Source organism: Pelobates fuscus, chromosome 1 (assembly GCF_036172605.1).
Source record: "Pelobates fuscus isolate aPelFus1 chromosome 1, aPelFus1.pri, whole genome shotgun sequence".
Taxonomy (NCBI): Eukaryota; Metazoa; Chordata; class Amphibia; order Anura; family Pelobatidae; genus Pelobates; species Pelobates fuscus.
The window spans coordinates 239,421,233-239,439,149 of record NC_086317.1 but is presented as its reverse complement, the minus strand read 5'-3'; the positions used below and the strand labels follow the sequence as shown (position 1 = coordinate 239,439,149).

Here is a 17,917-nt window from a genome sequence, read left to right as displayed (position 1 = left end):
AGTTCCAACTTTATGTTTTTCTGACTGGGTTGGAATTTCAGTGAAATTCCATCCCAGGGTTTATGAGCATTCTATAAACATTTTATCTTTATGAACTGCTCATTTAGGGGGAGGGAGGGAGAAGCGGTTGACAAAGTACCTTTAAGGCCAAAGCAACCAAACTAGAAAGCTACACTTCCAACTCTGCTTCTTTGGCCTTGAATTGGAAATTATCTTAAAATTATTTTTTAATTCATGACAATGCTCACTTTAGTGAATAACGTGCATTTAATTGCTTTGTCTGTTATATAATATTGGTGTTTTGTAACCGCTGAATGTAATTTGATGATATATGAGATATGGATTAGTGAGGAGTACTGAATGTGATTGGTGCTGTTATTAAATCCTTCTCAATGTAGCAGTAATATTTTACTATTTTAAAGTGGTTCTGTCATTTTTGTCCCCTCCCTACCACCCAGACTGCCTTAAGTGCCGCCTGGCCTCTCTACACTCCCAGTGCTACTTAACTTTCTTCATGTCCTGACTGTCCTACAAATTTTTTGTTCAGGGCGCCACTGTCTTGGTAAATCCACTATTGTGCTCCCCAGTCTCTTCCTCTATCATTCCTAGAGTGTGCAAATAAAATCATATGCATGCCCAGTTCGTCGTTACCTTGCAAGCATCACTGCTGTGAAAAGGTGACTTGATGCTGGCAGGAGGTGTGTAAAAACTATCAACCAATGACAGTTCACAACTTGGAACTTGATTGAAACTCCATCATTTGTCCCTATTTGCACTTGTGTATGATGTTGTAAAACAATGTAATATTAGGGGGAAAAACTAGACTGCCCAGGGGGACACAGCGAAGCACTACAAATATTAAAGTGAACCTGTAATGGATAAAATGTCTTACCCTAAATCGCTCCCATATACATTGAATACACCATATACCATAAAGATTAATGGTGTATTGAGTCTTAAATATGTAAATTTGCTCTTTTCTCTGTTGCTGCATTTGTTTGTGGGTGTTGCTCTTCATGTAACACCTACCACTTGGTCGTCGTCCGCTCTGCCTGCACTCCACCTCTGTTCCTCTTTGATTTGCCCTGCTTGGGATGCATCCTCTGTTCCTATACTCCCTAGCCAGCACTAGAAGCGCCGGCTAGGCTGCGGTTGCTAAGGGTGGAGAGCAGAGGGAACCTCCTGTAAGAGAAATTCCTTTTCTTTTTTATCTTTTTTTTTTATCCTAAGCAAAAATTTTGCTAGTAAAACCGATATCACAATGTATAGATAACATCTTATGCTGAGTCTAATGAGCATAAGTTGTTTGGGGCATGACAGGTGCCATTTAATTAAAAAAAACTGACAGGGCCACTTTAACTATGTTATTATAGTAATACACAATTTTTAGAATGTTATTAATTTCCTTAAATACGGAGTATGAAAACAGGCTTTACTCAGTCAAAGATGTTTAATAAAACTTGACTTAAAGCAGCAATGTCATGCCCAACTTACCTTTCTTTAATTGATTCCTCTGTCAGGATCTGTTGTTCATTTCTTCCTGTCTGCTCTAGTTTTCTTTAAAACATGAGACAAAGTAGGGACTGTTTGTCTTATGGAGGTTTCCTACCCCTGACCAGCGGAGGAGTGAAGCGTGCTTCATGTCCGGTGGTCAGAGAAATTTTCCCACAATTCTCACCTATCCTCCGTTTTCCCGCGATGCCTCCTTTCACTTTTCCTGTCATTTTGCCGAATTGCGTCCTAACAGAATGAAAAACGTTTCTCCATTCGTGTTGGGCCTGTGGCTGCTCACTGTAAAAAAACAAAACAAAACAAAACAAAACAAAATACCCTGGTAGCCCCCGTACCGTGTGAGTGGGGGCTTGTAAACTGAAGGGGGGACCTAGAGCCCCCCCACCCCTGAGCGGTGGGTGGGGGCCCTAAATGAGAATTTTGGGGGAGGGGGGTACAGGAATCTATTGTCCCCCCCCCCCCCCCCCGGTTCCCCCCTGAGCGGCGGGTGGGGGCCATAAAAACAATGGGGGGACCTATTTCCTCCTCCCAGCCCCCACCCCTGAGCGCCTGGTGGGGGCCATAAAAATAATGAGGGGTGGGACCTATTGTCTTCCCCTCAGCCCCCACCCCTGAGCTATGGGTGGCGGCCCTAAATGAGAATGGGGGGACCTATTGTCCTCTCCCCCGGCCCCCACCCCTGAGCTGTGGGTGGGGGCCATAAATGAAAATGTCCTCCCCCCCAAGGTGACTAGGGGTCCCCAAGCCCCTAGTCACCCCCCCACCCAAAACAAAAATTAATAAATCCATACATACCCCTGATTGGTTGAGTTAAGCCAAAGGTCCCCCCCTCCCAGTGTTATTTATGGCCCCCACCAGCCGCTCAAGGGTGGGGGCCGGGGAGGAGGACAATAGGTCCCCCCCATTGCTATTTAGGGCCCCCACCCACCACTTAGGGGTGGGGGCCAGGGGGAGGATAATAGGTCCCCCTCATTGTTTTTATGGCCCCCACCCACCGCATTTGGCCACCACCCCCTTTTTTTTTTTTTACAACAATGAGCAGCCACAGGCTTTTCGAGTAGGGGCATTCGGGAGCTATTATGGGGGTCATATTGTGAGGGAGGACATGGGGGAGGGCTTAGGAAGTGGTGGGGAGCACTGCTCCCTGCCGCTTCTATTTTTACATTTTACAAGGAGGGAGCTGCGCGCCAGTAGCTCCCTCCTTGTAATAAACTGAACGAACAAACGAACACCGATATTCATCTGACATGTCTATTCATTCATTCGTCTTTCTGTCGAATGAATGGATGAAAGTGTTTAACTGGGCATGCACAGGAATTTCACAGCGCTATGTAGTTGGGCAGATGACGTTTCCCACAGAGCCTCCATCTACCCACACAAAGATGGCAGTGCCCAGAAGCTAGGTCTGGGCAGAAAATAAAGTTTAAAATCTAGGTCATATGGGGTGCTAATGGGCATTTGGGGGTGGGGAGGGGGAGGGAGAGGGGGGGTGTAGAGGGAGGGGGGGGGGGGGTAAAAACAAACAAACCGGGATTCGGCCATGACAGTGCCACTTTAAGCTTCCATAAAGTATAGTTACAATAATTTTATTGAAAACTTATAGGGACACTATAGTCACCAAAACAACTTTAGCTTAATGAAGTAGTTTTGGTGTATAGATCTTGCCCCTGCAGTCTCATTGCTCAATTATGTGCCATTTAGGAGTTAAATCACTTTGTTCATGCAATCCTAGTCAAATCTCCCTGCATGTGATTTGTACAGTTTTTCTAAACACTTCCTGTAAAAAGAGATTGAATTATTGCATTTCCTTTATTGCTCAGTCTGTTTAATTCAGAATTTCTTATTTTCCACACCATTAGTAGCCATCTAGACTCTGCAGGAGCCTACTGTGTGTGATTAAAGTTCTATTTACACAGCCGAAAATAAAAAAATATCTAAAGTGAGTTAACATCTGATTAAAAAATGACCCCTTTTTCCATGTATGTGTGTGAGTTAAAGGGGTGGTATGACATGGCTGCATGGTAATAATTGAGCAGTGAGACATCAGATGCATGATCTATACACACATACAAAACTGCTTAATTAAGCTAAAGTTGCTTTGGTGACTATAGTATCACTTTGACCCCTTCTAGTCTAATAGAAATTGCATATTCTATATGTATATCCCATATATAGTTGTGGTGTCCTGCAAGATGTTCCAGTAAGAGAGAGAATGTCTTATTTTTTTTAAAGGTTTAAATTTATTTCTAATCTCTACTTTTGGTATTCATCAAGACTACCTGGCTTCCAGGGTAAATGGGTGTGGGTTAGAGAGGGGGATAGTTCCATTTGGCCTCTGCACAACAAGACCGACTAGTTGACTCTTACAAAAAACTACATGTTTGTAGCTTTGGTCTCAAGATAACTAGCCTTTCCTGTTATTTTACAATTTGCTAATGAAATAAAAGATATGTATTGGAATTATTCCATTGCATATTTGCCTTGAGGTATTTGAGTTTTGACCCTATGGTATTTTATATTAATAGGGACCCCCTCCCCAGCATTGCAAATATGCAGGGCTAAAAACGTCAAATCCCACACTGCTAGGTAGATCTGAAAGGTCCTTGGCATGCTCACCAGGGGTTCATTTCTAATTGCCAGGATTACATTTTTAATCTCCAATGTCTACTGGGGAGTGAAATTTCTTTAATACTGGTTGGGACCTTCCTTGGTACTTTAAACAGCCTGAATTCTTTATAGCATCATTTAAATTGTTATTTAATTACAATATTAATTATTGAGTGTAATTTGAGGAGAGTTAACACAGTGTGATAGAACCTCATCCCAACATATATGGACATCATATTGACAATATTGTATCAAATATGATCAAAGTGGATTTAAATTAAATGTAAGCTCATATAAATCCATTTGAAAGCATAGCTTACTTGAGGAATTTTCCATTTTGACATCTAGTACAGTGCTGCGGAATTTGTTGGTGCTTTATAAATAATAATACATTTGAAATTCACTTAGAAATTTCACTTGAGTGAATAAATCTTAGTGTTTGCAGTACATTACAATTTAATGCAGTTTGAACTAGTGTGACAAACTTCTAGCGCTGGGTTCTTTCTACAGAAACTTTTTTTTTTTTTCTTTTACATGATTAAAAAGTATGGTATCTTTGTTAGATAGTTTGCTGTGTATGTCACTATTAGCAGAGGGGCTTTCAGAGAAGGCCCTAATCAGAATGCATTAGAAGGCACTTCCTGACCTCTTGTTAGTGAAGCCCTATTGGTGGCCTGAGAATCAGTAATATGCAGTGCTTCTTTCCTTGGCGTTCTATTCAATAGAAGTGAAGAAAATGTACATTGCTAAACCAATCCGGAGCTGCCAGTAAAATGAGTATTGGCATTTGTCTCATAGATTGTAAGCTCATTTCAGCAGGGACTTCTTCGCCTCTCTGTTAGTAGTTTGTATGTCAGTTACTTGTGAAATACCCCCATTCTAGAATTGTAAAGAGCTGCAGAATATGTTGGCGCTGTGTACATGCTAATAATAATAATTTGGTGTATGAAAAGATAAAGAATGCAGGTGTATTTTATTATGGGATTGGTGATGAGTGCGTTGTTGGATATGCGGGTACGGTTGGGGTGACTATATTATGTGTAGACTGACTGGTAGCTATTGCTGGATGTTATTTACCGATATGGTATTAATATCTTTTATGTAAATGTTTTTAAAAACTGTATTTTTTTGCTGTGACGAAGGGCAGAATATCTGTCAGGAAGTGGGAATGTATCTTTGCTGGATGGCAGAATGACAAGAGTCTTTGTAACTCACTAACAGCACAGTGAGATGACAGATGGAGATGTGGCTGTTACAGTGCCCTTGTGTGGAATTTCAGCTTGTGATAAGCTGGACACAGGATCATAGGATGCAGACTCCCTCCCCCTCACCTCTGCATGTGAAAGTGTCAGTGCTTGTTCATGTCTATTTACATTACTGGAGGCTGTTTCTGGGCTGGGAGTACTGATGTGGAGGTGAAGTAAGGGGAGGGCTAAGGTGGGCTTTCCTGGTATGTCCCAGCTAGTGAGGGGACGGGTCCATACCTGAAGATGATGTGGAGTTCAGATGGCCTCAGGCTGCAACAGCTTCCTGACTTGCAACAGATAGTTCTCTGTGAGAGCACCCATCTTCTGCTTGTACAGGAACGTCCTCCCTGCACCCTAATATCAAGACACGCATGGGGGATCTCCCGTGGGCTACTTGCAGGATGTGGGAGGAGTCTGGCAGAGATGACTTACTGTTGCCGGATCCTGTGGTGACTGTCACCCTGACTCAAAGCAAGGTGCAGGGACTGTCTGCCATGCATCAGCTCGAGGACCAGCTAGCGTCCAGCACCCACCTGGTGTGTCTGATGTGCTGCATGGGTCAGTAAGTGACCTAGTGAGGGTAGGGATGATAGTTTGATGTGAGTTTTGTGAGTTTGATAGAAGTATCTTTACAGCCGCTATCTCATGCTTCCCCATGTGTGGTCAAATTTTGTAATAATCCGTTTGCTGACCTCACATCCTCAGGATGGAGTTTTGTGTGTGTGCGCATATGATATGATGAGGGAACAGGGTCTGTGGTCTAAGTGCAAGCAGCTCTTGATGTGTGTATGCTAGTTTTAATTACCTATTGATTTCATACGACGGCCCTCATCATGCTTACAATACTTTTTGCTTCTTGTTTCTAATTCTGAGCTGTATTTCTGGATTATGCTGACTGCCTGGTAATCCTAGCTGAGATTGGGTTGTACTGGGAGTTTTGTTGGATTATAGTAATCTCTTTTCTGTAGGAGAGGCGAGTGTTTATCCAGGGTTAGAGGTCACTCACACCAATTTCAAAGTAGGAGAGTTTTTTTATTTCTATTCCATAATTATAGCCTATGTTCTTATCTCATTTCACTTGATCTCTTTTTTTTTTCTGCAGATGAAAGAGATAGAGTACAGAAGAAAACATTTACCAAATGGGTCAACAAGCACCTTATCAAGGTACTTTCACTATGGAATTTCTACTTCTTATTACCCTAAATCCAAATCTCCATTCTTAAATAACCTTTCGATTATCTGTCAGCTTTTGTAAGAGAACTCTACTTACTTTGTCACTGGGGTTTATTTACTAGACTCTGATTTTGCACCCGAATTGAATGGGAAAACAAATACATTTTAGTTATTTGCTTATTGGCTTTCTGTATATTTATCCAATATCCCATCACTGGTATATTTTTACTTTGCACATTTCTAGTCTGCTCAAATACAAGCTCCGTTTCAAAGCAAAGTAATTATTATTATTTTTTTTTTTAATCAGCAGATCATTTACAAACAAATGGCCCACACATATGCAGATTTTAAATTGCTAAGTTGTTACTAGCTGGCACTCTATTACAAAAGAATAAAATAAATAATTTAAACAAAGTTAGAAAAAAAAAGAGATAATAAAAAAGGGTAAAAAAAAAAGAAAAGACAGCTGAAAGCTAGGATTAGCGTCCCCACCTTTCTATATATGTTATAAGTGAGCGATTAAAAGTATGCAGATATTTCACAAGTTGCACATGAGTAGAGGATTATAGAAGGGAAAATAAACAAGTAGGGTCCATAGGACCCCTATAAGGGAGGTGGCTTAGGGGATATGCCTCCTTAATCCCTCACATTACGAACAGCAGTGTGAAAGCTAATAAGTTGAAGTAAACAGATTTATAGTTGTATACATTCTCTTTACTTCATGCTATCTCCCCTCAGCGAGTGAGCAATGCATGGGGAGTCACAATAGTACTCTAATAACCAGTAGGCAGGTATGGGTCCACTTCTAATTCCTGCAAATTGTGCAGTTGGTTAGGGTTAAACACATGAGTATGTTTGCAGTTGCCTTTATTCCCCTTCATCATCTTATAAAGTTGAGATTTAATGTATGCGTCCTGGGTACCTCTGATAACCAAGAGGGACTCCAGGATCACCTCTTTTCCATTTTCAGTAAGACGTGAGCAAGGTCTTAGTAGTTAATAGTGGGGATGTCCAGGACATATTGTAAACCAGGAGGGGGCCTTAGCTCACTCTTATCCTCTGACCCAAAGGTACAGCAGATAACACATAAAATAGATGCACCATGACCCTCATTTGCTAGGTGGGACCTACACAATTAAACCTTATTCTGACACCTCATGTACAGTTGATGTTAATCTATTTTCAGATTCCCTCTCCACCTGTTTAACTGTGTCTTGCTCCCATTACAGGTTCGCAAACACATCAACGATTTATACGAAGATCTTCGGGATGGACACAATCTCATCTCTCTGCTGGAGGTTCTCTCTGGTGTCAGACTGGTAAGTACTCCATACCTGCTGCCCTTTATCTGCACTTAAAACTTAGCATTCACCTGAGCCTCACAGTCTCATTGCCATATCCATCAGAACAAGGAACCTGAGGCTCCCCGGGGCCTGCGACTCACCCGAGTGCCGTCCCGCCGCCTGTTGATGAGGGAAGAGTCAGAGGAGAGCCCTGATGAAGCTGTATGTCACCAGATCTTGTCACTCTGTCTGATAAATCAGGGGGCTCCTAACAGCACAGCTTAATAAAGGAGCCCAGCACTGGGTAGTCGTTCAGCCTGCACAATGGGGAAGGAAAGGGATGTGTGCTGTGATTTTTAGCATGGGCATGTGGGAACACTCTAACCATGTTCATATGTCCACACGTGTGAGATGTCACCTCTTATTTAGCCAGTGCATGTAATGAAATACAATAACCTGCTCTGTATCTTAAGAAGAAATCAGTGGAAATGTAGTGTCTCTTAACAAAGTTTTATTTTAGGTTTTTGACTATTCTCACTCTGCTCTTTATATACCAGCATCTATTCTCTAATTTCTTCACTGTTCTGAACATTACACCTTCCCTTTCCATGCATTGGAACTGATTTCCCTTTACTTTATGACCCAGTATTCATTGTCAAGTCAAGCCAGTATCCCTATTTCTGCTTGATACAGTTTTATGTCTTACTACTCCTTACTCCTGATGGCTGTCACACTTTGTGACTCCTCCCTTGGTTCCTCTTGCCTACTCTTTCACTCTTCAGATCCAACCATTCCATGTATTCTCATTTTTAGCCTTTTTAGTTATCTCCACATCTATATCTCACTTATTGCGCTTCTTTTCTGACTTCACTGCATTATATTATGTTTATCTCACATACTAATTATTTTTTACGCTGCAACTTTATCCCTGATCCTTTTGGATCTATGTTAATAAGAAACATGCTATATTTGCCTTGCAGCCCAGAGAGAAGGGCAGGATGCGTTTCCATCGCCTGCAGAACGTCCAGATAGCTCTGGATTTTCTAAAACAGCGGCAGGTAAGAGAATGCATACACTGTGTTTAGTGTGAATTGTCCTGCTTGATTGCCATGTTATTCATGCTGTTTGTCTGCAGGTGAAACTAGTAAATATAAGAAATGATGACATCACTGATGGAAATCCAAAACTGACCTTGGGGCTAATATGGACCATAATTCTCCATTTTCAGGTATGGGCAGGATTTCTTTGTTTACTGGGGATAGATATAACATTTTAAAGTTGTGAATTGGGGCGAGATGAGACTGCCTTGAGAGATAACCCTTGAAAATGAGAATATGGGTTTTAATTCTTTAATATAATAGATATGACTAGCCAGGGTGTTTTAGATAATTTAATTTTGCTGATCTTCTGTTTTTTTAACATTTGGCTTTAATTAGAGGGTGACAAAATGACATTTGTGACACTATAGCTCCTTTAGTACAACAGACAACATGGAAATTGAAGCTTTCTCAATGGCTCTTTTGCGTTTTCCACTGACTGAAAAATGTGTGGGTTTGGTTGACTCTTCTATGTGCAATTGTATATTTTCTGTAATACTTAATTACTACATAGAATGTTCTCCCATCAGATGTAGGGTATAATAGGGAATTATAGGACTATAGGGGATTAAAGCACTGCTATTGTTGACACAATCTTAAAAATTCTGATCCTGTGCATAATATCCATAAATGCATCTCCAGGACATACTAGAAAACGAGAGAAATCTTAGTGTATCCTTCCTGGTACAATAAATAAATCTGTGGTTGAAACATGTATCTGTTGTGTGCTTTATATAGTTATGCTTAAAAATCCTTTAACTGTTTGTTAAAACTGGCCGTTTGTACATGCTAAAAGTGCTAAATTGGAAAAATAACAAATAGAAAATCCCCTGCAGATTTGGAAGTGTAAAATAATGATGAATAGAGATGCTGATTCACCTCTAGAGGCTGCATTTTTCCCTTCACTTCTTTTGCTCTATCGTCATCCTTTGCTTTCACTAACCTACTCCTTACTCCCTCCTCCCTCCTCCCCCCTCCCTTCTGATGCTGGGTGGGATTTAACTGCATCATTAATACAGAGTGCAGTGTATCCAATCAGCTGTTGGTTTGGTGTAAGGTGCCTGTGATCTGTGCACTGCAGAGAGATGCAGGGAGATGTCTCAGTCTGTAAGATGTCTGGCTGAGGCAAGCTTCGGATACTGGAATGAGAGGGGGATGTATGGTCCTCTATCCCTAGAGAAATGTCTGCACTGCAAGCAGAGATTGATGCTGTGAGGTGTGGATCCTGTGCTGTGCCGGATGCCTGCTCTATCTTTGCTTCATCTGTGCTCTGAAGATATGGGAAATTCTGTCAGCTGTGTTAGGAAACCTAAGAAGCCAAAACCAGGGCAACGAAAACAACCACATCCTGGCAAGAAAAAGAGGCTTTTTAGAAGGAAAAAAAAGGGTCAAGGTGGAGAGGAGCAGAGCCAAGGCGTGTCTCAGAAGGAAGAGAGAGTAAACGTGGATGATAATATGAAGGGTGAATATGCAGCTGACAAAGATCATGTGAGCTCTCAAAGTGTTTTTGAGGATGAGGGCAGAGTCCTCCAAGTTAGAGAGATGTTGCACGGAGAGGTACAGAGAGCTCATCTACTGAATCCTGTGTCCGTCCCAGGATCTCCTTCAAGAGGGACCACTGTCATAGCCCGCATAGTGGAAAACCCAGCAGACCACCATCAGAGGTCAATCGGTGCTGTGGTAGAATTTGGCTGTGCTGGCAACAGCCGGGCAGTGCTCTTACCTGTGAGGACAGACGATGGGCAAAATCATTTAGTACCTGTAGATCGTCCCAATAAAGGAATCAACTCTAGACTTTCATCTCCATTCATGCTACCGTCGGAACCCCCAGAAAACACCTTGACCAGAGGGAGTGTAGCTTCCACACAGTCCTTGGGACCTGATATTTCTTCTTCAGGATATTGCACTGATCCATCTTCACAGCCAGCGCAGGTGGGACCCGGGCGTCAGTACCCACCTCCTGACACCTTGTTAGTGGAACCCTCACCAATTTGTACACATTACCCTGCTTGGCAGTACATGGTGTGGAGCAGAGAACAGAAAAGAGGCATTTTAACTGGTGCGGATACATTAGGATTTAGTTCATTACAACCAGTTTCTGAATTTCAGTCACTTCACAGTGGATTCATTTTATTTTCCTGAAAGTGACTGTAAAATCATTTAGAGACCTCTGATCTGTATGTTGATGAAATGTTTTAGGCACTTGTTCAGGGTGTGCAGCTGGTGTGAAATTTTACACTTGTCTTTCCAGATTAATGCAGTGTGAGGAAAGATGATGCTGCCTACTTTGGAATGTTAGGAGTGATTTAGTTTCTGATTTTATGTTTGCAGATATCTGAAATTTACGTGAGTGGTGAATCAGGTGATATGTCCGCCAAGGAGAAACTGCTCCTATGGACGCAAAAAGTGACAGCTGGGTACACTGGGGTTAAATGCACCAATTTTTCTGCTAGTTGGAGAGATGGCAAGATGTTCAATGCCATTATCCACCGATACAGGTAGGCAATACTTTTTGTCTTAAAAAGTCATCAATGGTATCTGATTTTCAGTAGCGTCTAAATACTTCAACCTTTCCTACAGGCCTGACCTCGTGGACATGCAGAAGGTCAATATTCAGAGTAACCAGGAGAATTTGGAGCAGGCTTTTGAGATTGCAGAGAGCCTGGGGGTAACCAGGTTATTGGATGCTGAAGGTGGGTGCTTTCTTTCTTTCTTTTTTTTTTTTTTTGGTGTTTGTTTGCACTTGCACATATTTTATCTTCTTAACAATACAATTTTTGCTGCTCTCTGTACAGATGTGGATGTGGATTCTCCAGATGAGAAGTCTGTGATCACCTATGTGTCTTCTATATATGATGCCTTTCCTAAAGTCCCTGAGGGAACAGAGGGAATCAGTGCTACTGTAAGTCTGGTTTAACCTTTTCTGGTGGCTGTTTTGACCTTCTGTACAGAGGCCCCAACTTACCTTTTCTTATGGCTGCAGGAAGTGGAGTCGTACTGGCTTGAATACCAGGAGAGGGTAGTTTCCCTTACACAGTGGATCCGTCAGCATGTACTTCTGATGTCTGACAAATCCTTCCCACAGAACCCTGTTGAATTAAAGGTAGTAAAAAAACATATATGTACACATGAGAATAAACAAAGTATAATGTACTGTTACAGGTCAAAGTAACTTTTCCCCCCCCCCCCTCCGTATTAGGCACTTTATAATCAGTATGTACATGTAAAAGAGACCGAGATCCCTGTAAAAGAACAAGAAAAAGGACATATCCAAAAATTATACCAGCTGTTACAGGTAAAACAATTTGCCAGTGATCAACAAACAGTTTGTGTGCTTTTTCTTTCCCTCTATCTCCTATGCAGTCAGTCTATTGTTCTCTCTTGTCTCATACTCTCTTCTCATTTTGCTATCCCATTATATTCGCCCTACCTTTGAAACGGATTATCATATATTTTAAATCACTTTTACTAAAACTGCTGCCTGCGCTCTTTTATCCTGCCACGTTGCACTTTTCCCTTTTTCTTTTCATCTTTTTACTTTTGTAGCCCATTTCCTTTCTCAACAAAATTTTTCTCTGTTCTTATAACTCCAATTTCAGCCCTGGATTGAATTTGGCCGTCTGAAACTGCCTCCATTATGCCACCCAAATGATGTTGAAGAACAGTGGGGAAAGCTAATCCTCTCCATGCTAGAAAGAGAGAAGGTCCTTCGCCCTGCTGTAGAGAGGTTAGTGCAGATTAATTTTCTGTGTGCGTATTGAATCATCACAAACATTAAGCCTCGTGGAGCTTGATCTGCACATCCTGAACCTCCACCCTGCCTCGTTGTTTAATTGTTGGTTGTGGTGTTTGATATTTAAAGTCAGGGGGTCAAAGTCATCCTTGTGGTGAAAGTGTAGAGGTTGGATATAATTAGGATTTTATTTATGGTGGTCAGGTTAGTAATGACTGACTGGCTAAGTAAGTATTTGACAGACTAAAGGTTATGTTAAATATGTGGTATCTTTGTTTGTTATTCCTCTCTTCTGAATATAAACACTACAGACTTTGTACCAAAAGGTAATTGGATTACCTAGCGTTATTTTGTTAACTGTTATTGTAAATGGCTTTAACCTTTATTTAAAGTCAATTATTACTGTCTGCCATGCGTACACTTATGGTATCATTGAATCTTTTCTTTTAACAGACTGGAGCTTCTTCTTCAGATTGCCAATAGAATTCAGAATGGTTGTCTGAGTTGTGAAGAAAAACTTACTCTTGCAAGAAACACACTACAATCTGTAAGTTACATGGGCACTCTTTTCCTATACGATTGTATATTAAAGGAACACTATAGTCACCTAAACAACTTTAGCTTAATGAGGCAGTTGTCGTGTATAGATCATGCCTCTCAGGTTTTACTGCTGAATTCACTACCATTTAGGAGTTAAATCACTTTGTTTCACACCTCCCCTGGCTATGATTGACACAGCCTGCATGAAAAAAAAATGGTTTCACTTTCAATCAGATGTAATTTTCCTTGCTCTGTAAACTGAACTTTAATCACATACAGGGGGCTCTTGCAGGGTCTAGCAAGCTATTAACATAGCAGGGAATAAGAAAATCTAAATTAAACAGAACTTGCAATAACGAAAGGATAAACTTTATATGACTCTTTACAGGAAGTGGTTAGGAAGGCTGTGCAAGTCACATGCAGGAAGGTGTGACTAGGGTTCATAAACAAAGGGATTTAACTCCTAAATGGCAGAGAATTGATCAGTGAGGCTGCAGGGGCATGTTCAATACACCAAAACTGCTTCATTAAGCTAAAGTTGTTTTGGTGACTATAGTTTCCCTTTAAGATTAAACTGCCAGTTTCTCAAGTCTTCACCTTACTGGTTTAATCAATTTTGATTTGATTTGATTTGTGCTTGTTGATTTAAATAATTTCACTTATTCTATGATATACAGTGGCTGCTTTAAAATGAGTACATTAAAGGTAGGTCAGTTAAGGAAAGAGACATTAATGATGCAACATTTACCAGAAACAGCAGAATACCTCAAAAGTAAACCTAACCCCCATTAACAATGCTAACAATTCCCATATGTGGCAGAGCTGATGTTTGGGGTTAACTTGTAATTTGTTGGAACCTGTAAATAGATTGCCCCAACTCTGGGGTATCTTTTTTACAACTGATAGAGCCTTTATTGGTCTCTTTGGAAAGCATTTTTTATATTCTTTTTCCAGGGCCAGTATTTTTTGCTTAGCTTTGTAGTCTTTGATTAGGAAGGTGTGAATGATCTCTTTGAATAACTTAAAGTATTGTGAACTCACTAAGTTAATGTATGTAATGTTAATTTCTTTATCATCACCATTGTATATCTACCGTTACGGCAACTGACGGTCAGCACCTTACCTTTTAGGATGCAGATAATGTTGAATGTGGACAGAGAGTTCAGCAGGAAATTGAGGTGGTGCAGTTCCTACAGGAGAGTGAGGGTCTTCTCCGTCAATTGCAGGCAGACGTGCAAATCTTGCGAGATGAAAAATATTTCCAGGTGGAGGAACTGGCTTTCAGGTACATTCTCAGTGATGGTAGATAAGTGTAAGAAAACATAATCAGAAAGACTGTTAATAGATATTTTGACATAAAATCATGAAAACTACTAAATAAGTAGATATTTCCAATATGCATTAAGAATCTTGTTGATTCTTAAATGGAATAAACACTAAAGAAGTAACCATAGGGTGTTTGCCAGAGATAGTCCGTTTAAACAGACTATCTATTGGAAACACCATATTGTTACTTCGTTAATGTTTATTCCTATTTAGGGGTAACCCCACCCCATACTGTAGGTGTTTACATTTACACAGATATTGTTTGGCTCCTTTTATTATTTTTCTCTGACTTTTAAATGGATTTACACTCTTTCTCTTCTCAGAGTCTTACGGATTCAAGATGAGCTCTTCTCCCTCAGACTGGAATGTACCAACTTGTACAGGAGGGGGAACTTTAGCAATTCTGATCTGCAGCCGTCTGTTTCTGAGAACAAGGCCCTCCAGCAGACCCTTCATACTACACACACATCGTCTACGTCTTGGTTCCGAAAACCAATGAGTCGGATGGAATTAGTTGCACTTTCATCTTCTGAAGACGAGGGCAGCCTGCGATTCGTGTATGAACTTCTTGCCTGGGTGGAAGAGATGCAGGTATGGGCTCATGGCTAAGTTACACTTTCCTAATCGGGGAGGAAAGCTTAATTTTTACTCTTACTGGCAAGATTTAAACAAGACCATGCAGAGATATGAGTGTGGTAGTGTAGTATTCTTTATAAGAGGTGTTGGAAGGCAGTGGAATCTAAGGCACCATTACAGCACATGATGGAACAACTTTCCAGCTGTGGTGGAGCTAAAGTCATGATGATGCTTGGCAAATATCCTACAGTGTTCTTCTGTTACTGAGCTTATGTTTGCATATATCTGTCACGTTTATCTTGGCAATAATAGCACCCCATGATGATTACCACTAAACTGTAAAGTAATACATTTAATAAAATTACTATAAACTTGCAGTGTTGCTGGTGGATAGATGTGATCCACTTGCTGGTGGATAGATGTGTTTTTTTTTTTTTTGTTTTTTTTTAAATGGTTCACGTTGTGTGCTTTTCAGATGAAGCTGGAGAGAGCGGAGTGGGGCAATGATCTCCCCAGTGTGGAAGCTCAACTTGAAAATCAACGCCAGGTGCACAACAGTGTAGAGGAACTAGCCTTGAGTCTTCGAGAAGCTAGGAGCTATGAGGTGAGTGTGTTTTAATATATTTTGTTCATTCGCATTAGACCTATTTCATGTTAATTTAGAAGAGCCAGATGTTTGTTCAGTGGGCATGTTCATGATGTCATGTGCCTTATCCTATGATGCTTTCTCTACATGGTAAGTCATTGTCTTGCTTTGCTTAGCCTTTGGGAGGAGTATGTACGTGTTATACCTCACTTCAGCTAATTGAATGTGCAGTTCTGCATGCATCTGATTATTATGTGCCTTGCAACTGATAAATCCTTTGGGTTTCCTGTAGGTTAAAATGTCTCCAAATTTCCGAAGTAGCTATCGAGAGACCCTGAACAAGCTTGAAATTCAGTACAGCAAACTAGGGGTGAGCAAACCATTCAAAAACTCAAAATGGTCTTCTTATCTGATGGTGTTGTAATCCATGTTCTAGATACTGTGGCACAATATAGAAGCTTTGATTACAAAATCATTAAAATTAGGTATGTCTGTGCTATTTTCCTATACAGGAGACCTCAAGTTCCCGTTTACACCACTTACAAAGCCTCCATGATTTTGTGTCCCGTGCAACGGCGCAGATTATTTGGTTAAATGAGAAGGAAGAAGAAGAGTTGGCATATGACTGGAGTGATTTAAATTCCAACATGGCTGCCAAGAAAGATTACTTTAATGTACGTGCACAGACCTGTGAATAAGCCACATTGTTGCATGCGTAATGCTGTGTTGGAGGCAGCCTCGTGATGTGATCGTGATCTCATTTCTCCTTTATTTAATTATCCCAGAAACTGACACAAGAGCTAGATGAGAAGCAGGATGTGATTCAATCGCTGCAGGAAACAGCTGAGATGTTATCACTAAAAAATCACCCTGCAAAACAAACTGTGGAGGTAAGCAGATGGAGAACCCATTGATTTTCCTGGGAAGTCAGCCTGCAGCTTTATCCTTTTCTATGCAGCAGCGTGCATTCAATTATGTCATTGCATTGACTCCATGCTTGTTAGTAATTTTGCATTGTTGCGATAATGAGTGGAATGAGGTTTTGCTTCAAGAAATGATTTACTTTCTTCAACGTTTGCTCTAGGAGTGTTAGTTTATCTTATCTGCTTATCTTCAGAGCAAAAGTCCATGACACTTCATACATATCAGCTGTTTTAACACGTGCTTTCACTTTCCGTATTGTTTTTAATAAAACAGCTGTTTTGTTAAAGGACCATACTATTTTCCTTTTCTGCCTTTCTCATAGGCCTATAGTGCTGCTGTTTTGTCCCAGTGGCAGTGGGTTCAGCAGCTCTGTCTTTGTGTGGAGCAGCATGTAAAAGAAAACTCTGCGTATTTTCAGGTAAAGCCCCTGCATACTGAATTATCACTTTTTATGTTAACGTACACGGTCAGGTCCTCAGTTCTATTCTAGTTATTTTTGTCATATCTTACTTCAGTGGACTAACTCTGTTTTCCTTCTTTTTTTCCCCCTCTCCTTGTAGTTCTTCAGTGATGTGCATGAATCGGAGGTTTATTTACGAAATATGCAGGATTCAATCAAGAGAAAATATTCCTGTGACCGCAGTACTAGTGTTAACCGGCTGGAAGATATGCTGCAGGACTCTATGGTGAGAGATGATGCTATGTTTTCCTCCATTATTTTCCTGTGTTCTTTCGTAGTGTTGCTTTATACATGTTGCACATTTACAGCAGGTAATGTCTTTGCAGGATGAGAAAGAGCAGCTCATCCAGTCCAGGACTACAGTCGCCAGTCTGGTTGGACGATCCAAGAACATTGTCCAGCTAAAGCCTAGAAACCCAGAGCATGGCCTAAGTGGCACTTTGCCTATTAGAGCAATCTGTGACTATCGGCAGATCGAGGTATGCAGTTTGGATAAATGTTTAGGAAACTACCGCTAAAAAGGAGCACAAAGCATTCAATATTGTATTTTCTTGTAACAACTGGTACTACTTTGCTATTTAGATTACAATCAATAGGAATGAGGAATGTGTATTAGAAGATCACTCCCAAAGGACAAAGTGGAAGGTGATAAGCACAACTGGCAATGAGGCAATGGTACCTTCTGTCTGTTTCCTCATTCCATCTCCCAATAAAGAAGCAATAGATATGGCCAGCAGGTAAATATGGAGTCTGCAGTAAATGCTCATTTTTACCTCCATGGGTTTCAAACGGTCTACAGATACGGTCTACATCCTCTAATTTTCTTATACAAGAGACATTTGTTTTTATTTAC

The 17,917-nt window shown here is 40.8% G+C and overlaps 1 protein-coding gene across 21 annotated transcripts in view; it reads left to right on the top strand.

Moving 5' to 3' along the window:
• MACF1 (microtubule actin crosslinking factor 1) overlaps positions 1–17,917 on the top strand; it is a 225,181-nt gene that overhangs the window by 43,999 nt on the left and 163,265 nt on the right. For all 21 annotated transcript variants that reach the window (XM_063455732.1, XM_063455698.1, XM_063455716.1 and 18 more), the window contains exons 2-22: positions 6,469–6,530; positions 7,769–7,858; positions 8,803–8,880; positions 8,958–9,050; positions 11,251–11,417; positions 11,500–11,612; positions 11,715–11,821; positions 11,903–12,022; positions 12,119–12,214; positions 12,519–12,646; positions 13,106–13,199; positions 14,323–14,477; positions 14,842–15,109; positions 15,570–15,698; positions 15,973–16,050; positions 16,193–16,354; positions 16,466–16,570; positions 16,927–17,022; positions 17,165–17,290; positions 17,391–17,543; positions 17,647–17,801. In XM_063455732.1, the coding sequence (XP_063311802.1) occupies positions 6,469–6,530; positions 7,769–7,858; positions 8,803–8,880; positions 8,958–9,050; positions 11,251–11,417; positions 11,500–11,612; positions 11,715–11,821; positions 11,903–12,022; positions 12,119–12,214; positions 12,519–12,646; positions 13,106–13,199; positions 14,323–14,477; positions 14,842–15,109; positions 15,570–15,698; positions 15,973–16,050; positions 16,193–16,354; positions 16,466–16,570; positions 16,927–17,022; positions 17,165–17,290; positions 17,391–17,543; positions 17,647–17,801 (2,575 nt within the window). The remainder of the gene's footprint in view (positions 1–6,468; positions 6,531–7,768; positions 7,859–8,802; positions 8,881–8,957; positions 9,051–11,250; positions 11,418–11,499; positions 11,613–11,714; positions 11,822–11,902; positions 12,023–12,118; positions 12,215–12,518; positions 12,647–13,105; positions 13,200–14,322; positions 14,478–14,841; positions 15,110–15,569; positions 15,699–15,972; positions 16,051–16,192; positions 16,355–16,465; positions 16,571–16,926; positions 17,023–17,164; positions 17,291–17,390; positions 17,544–17,646; positions 17,802–17,917) is intronic.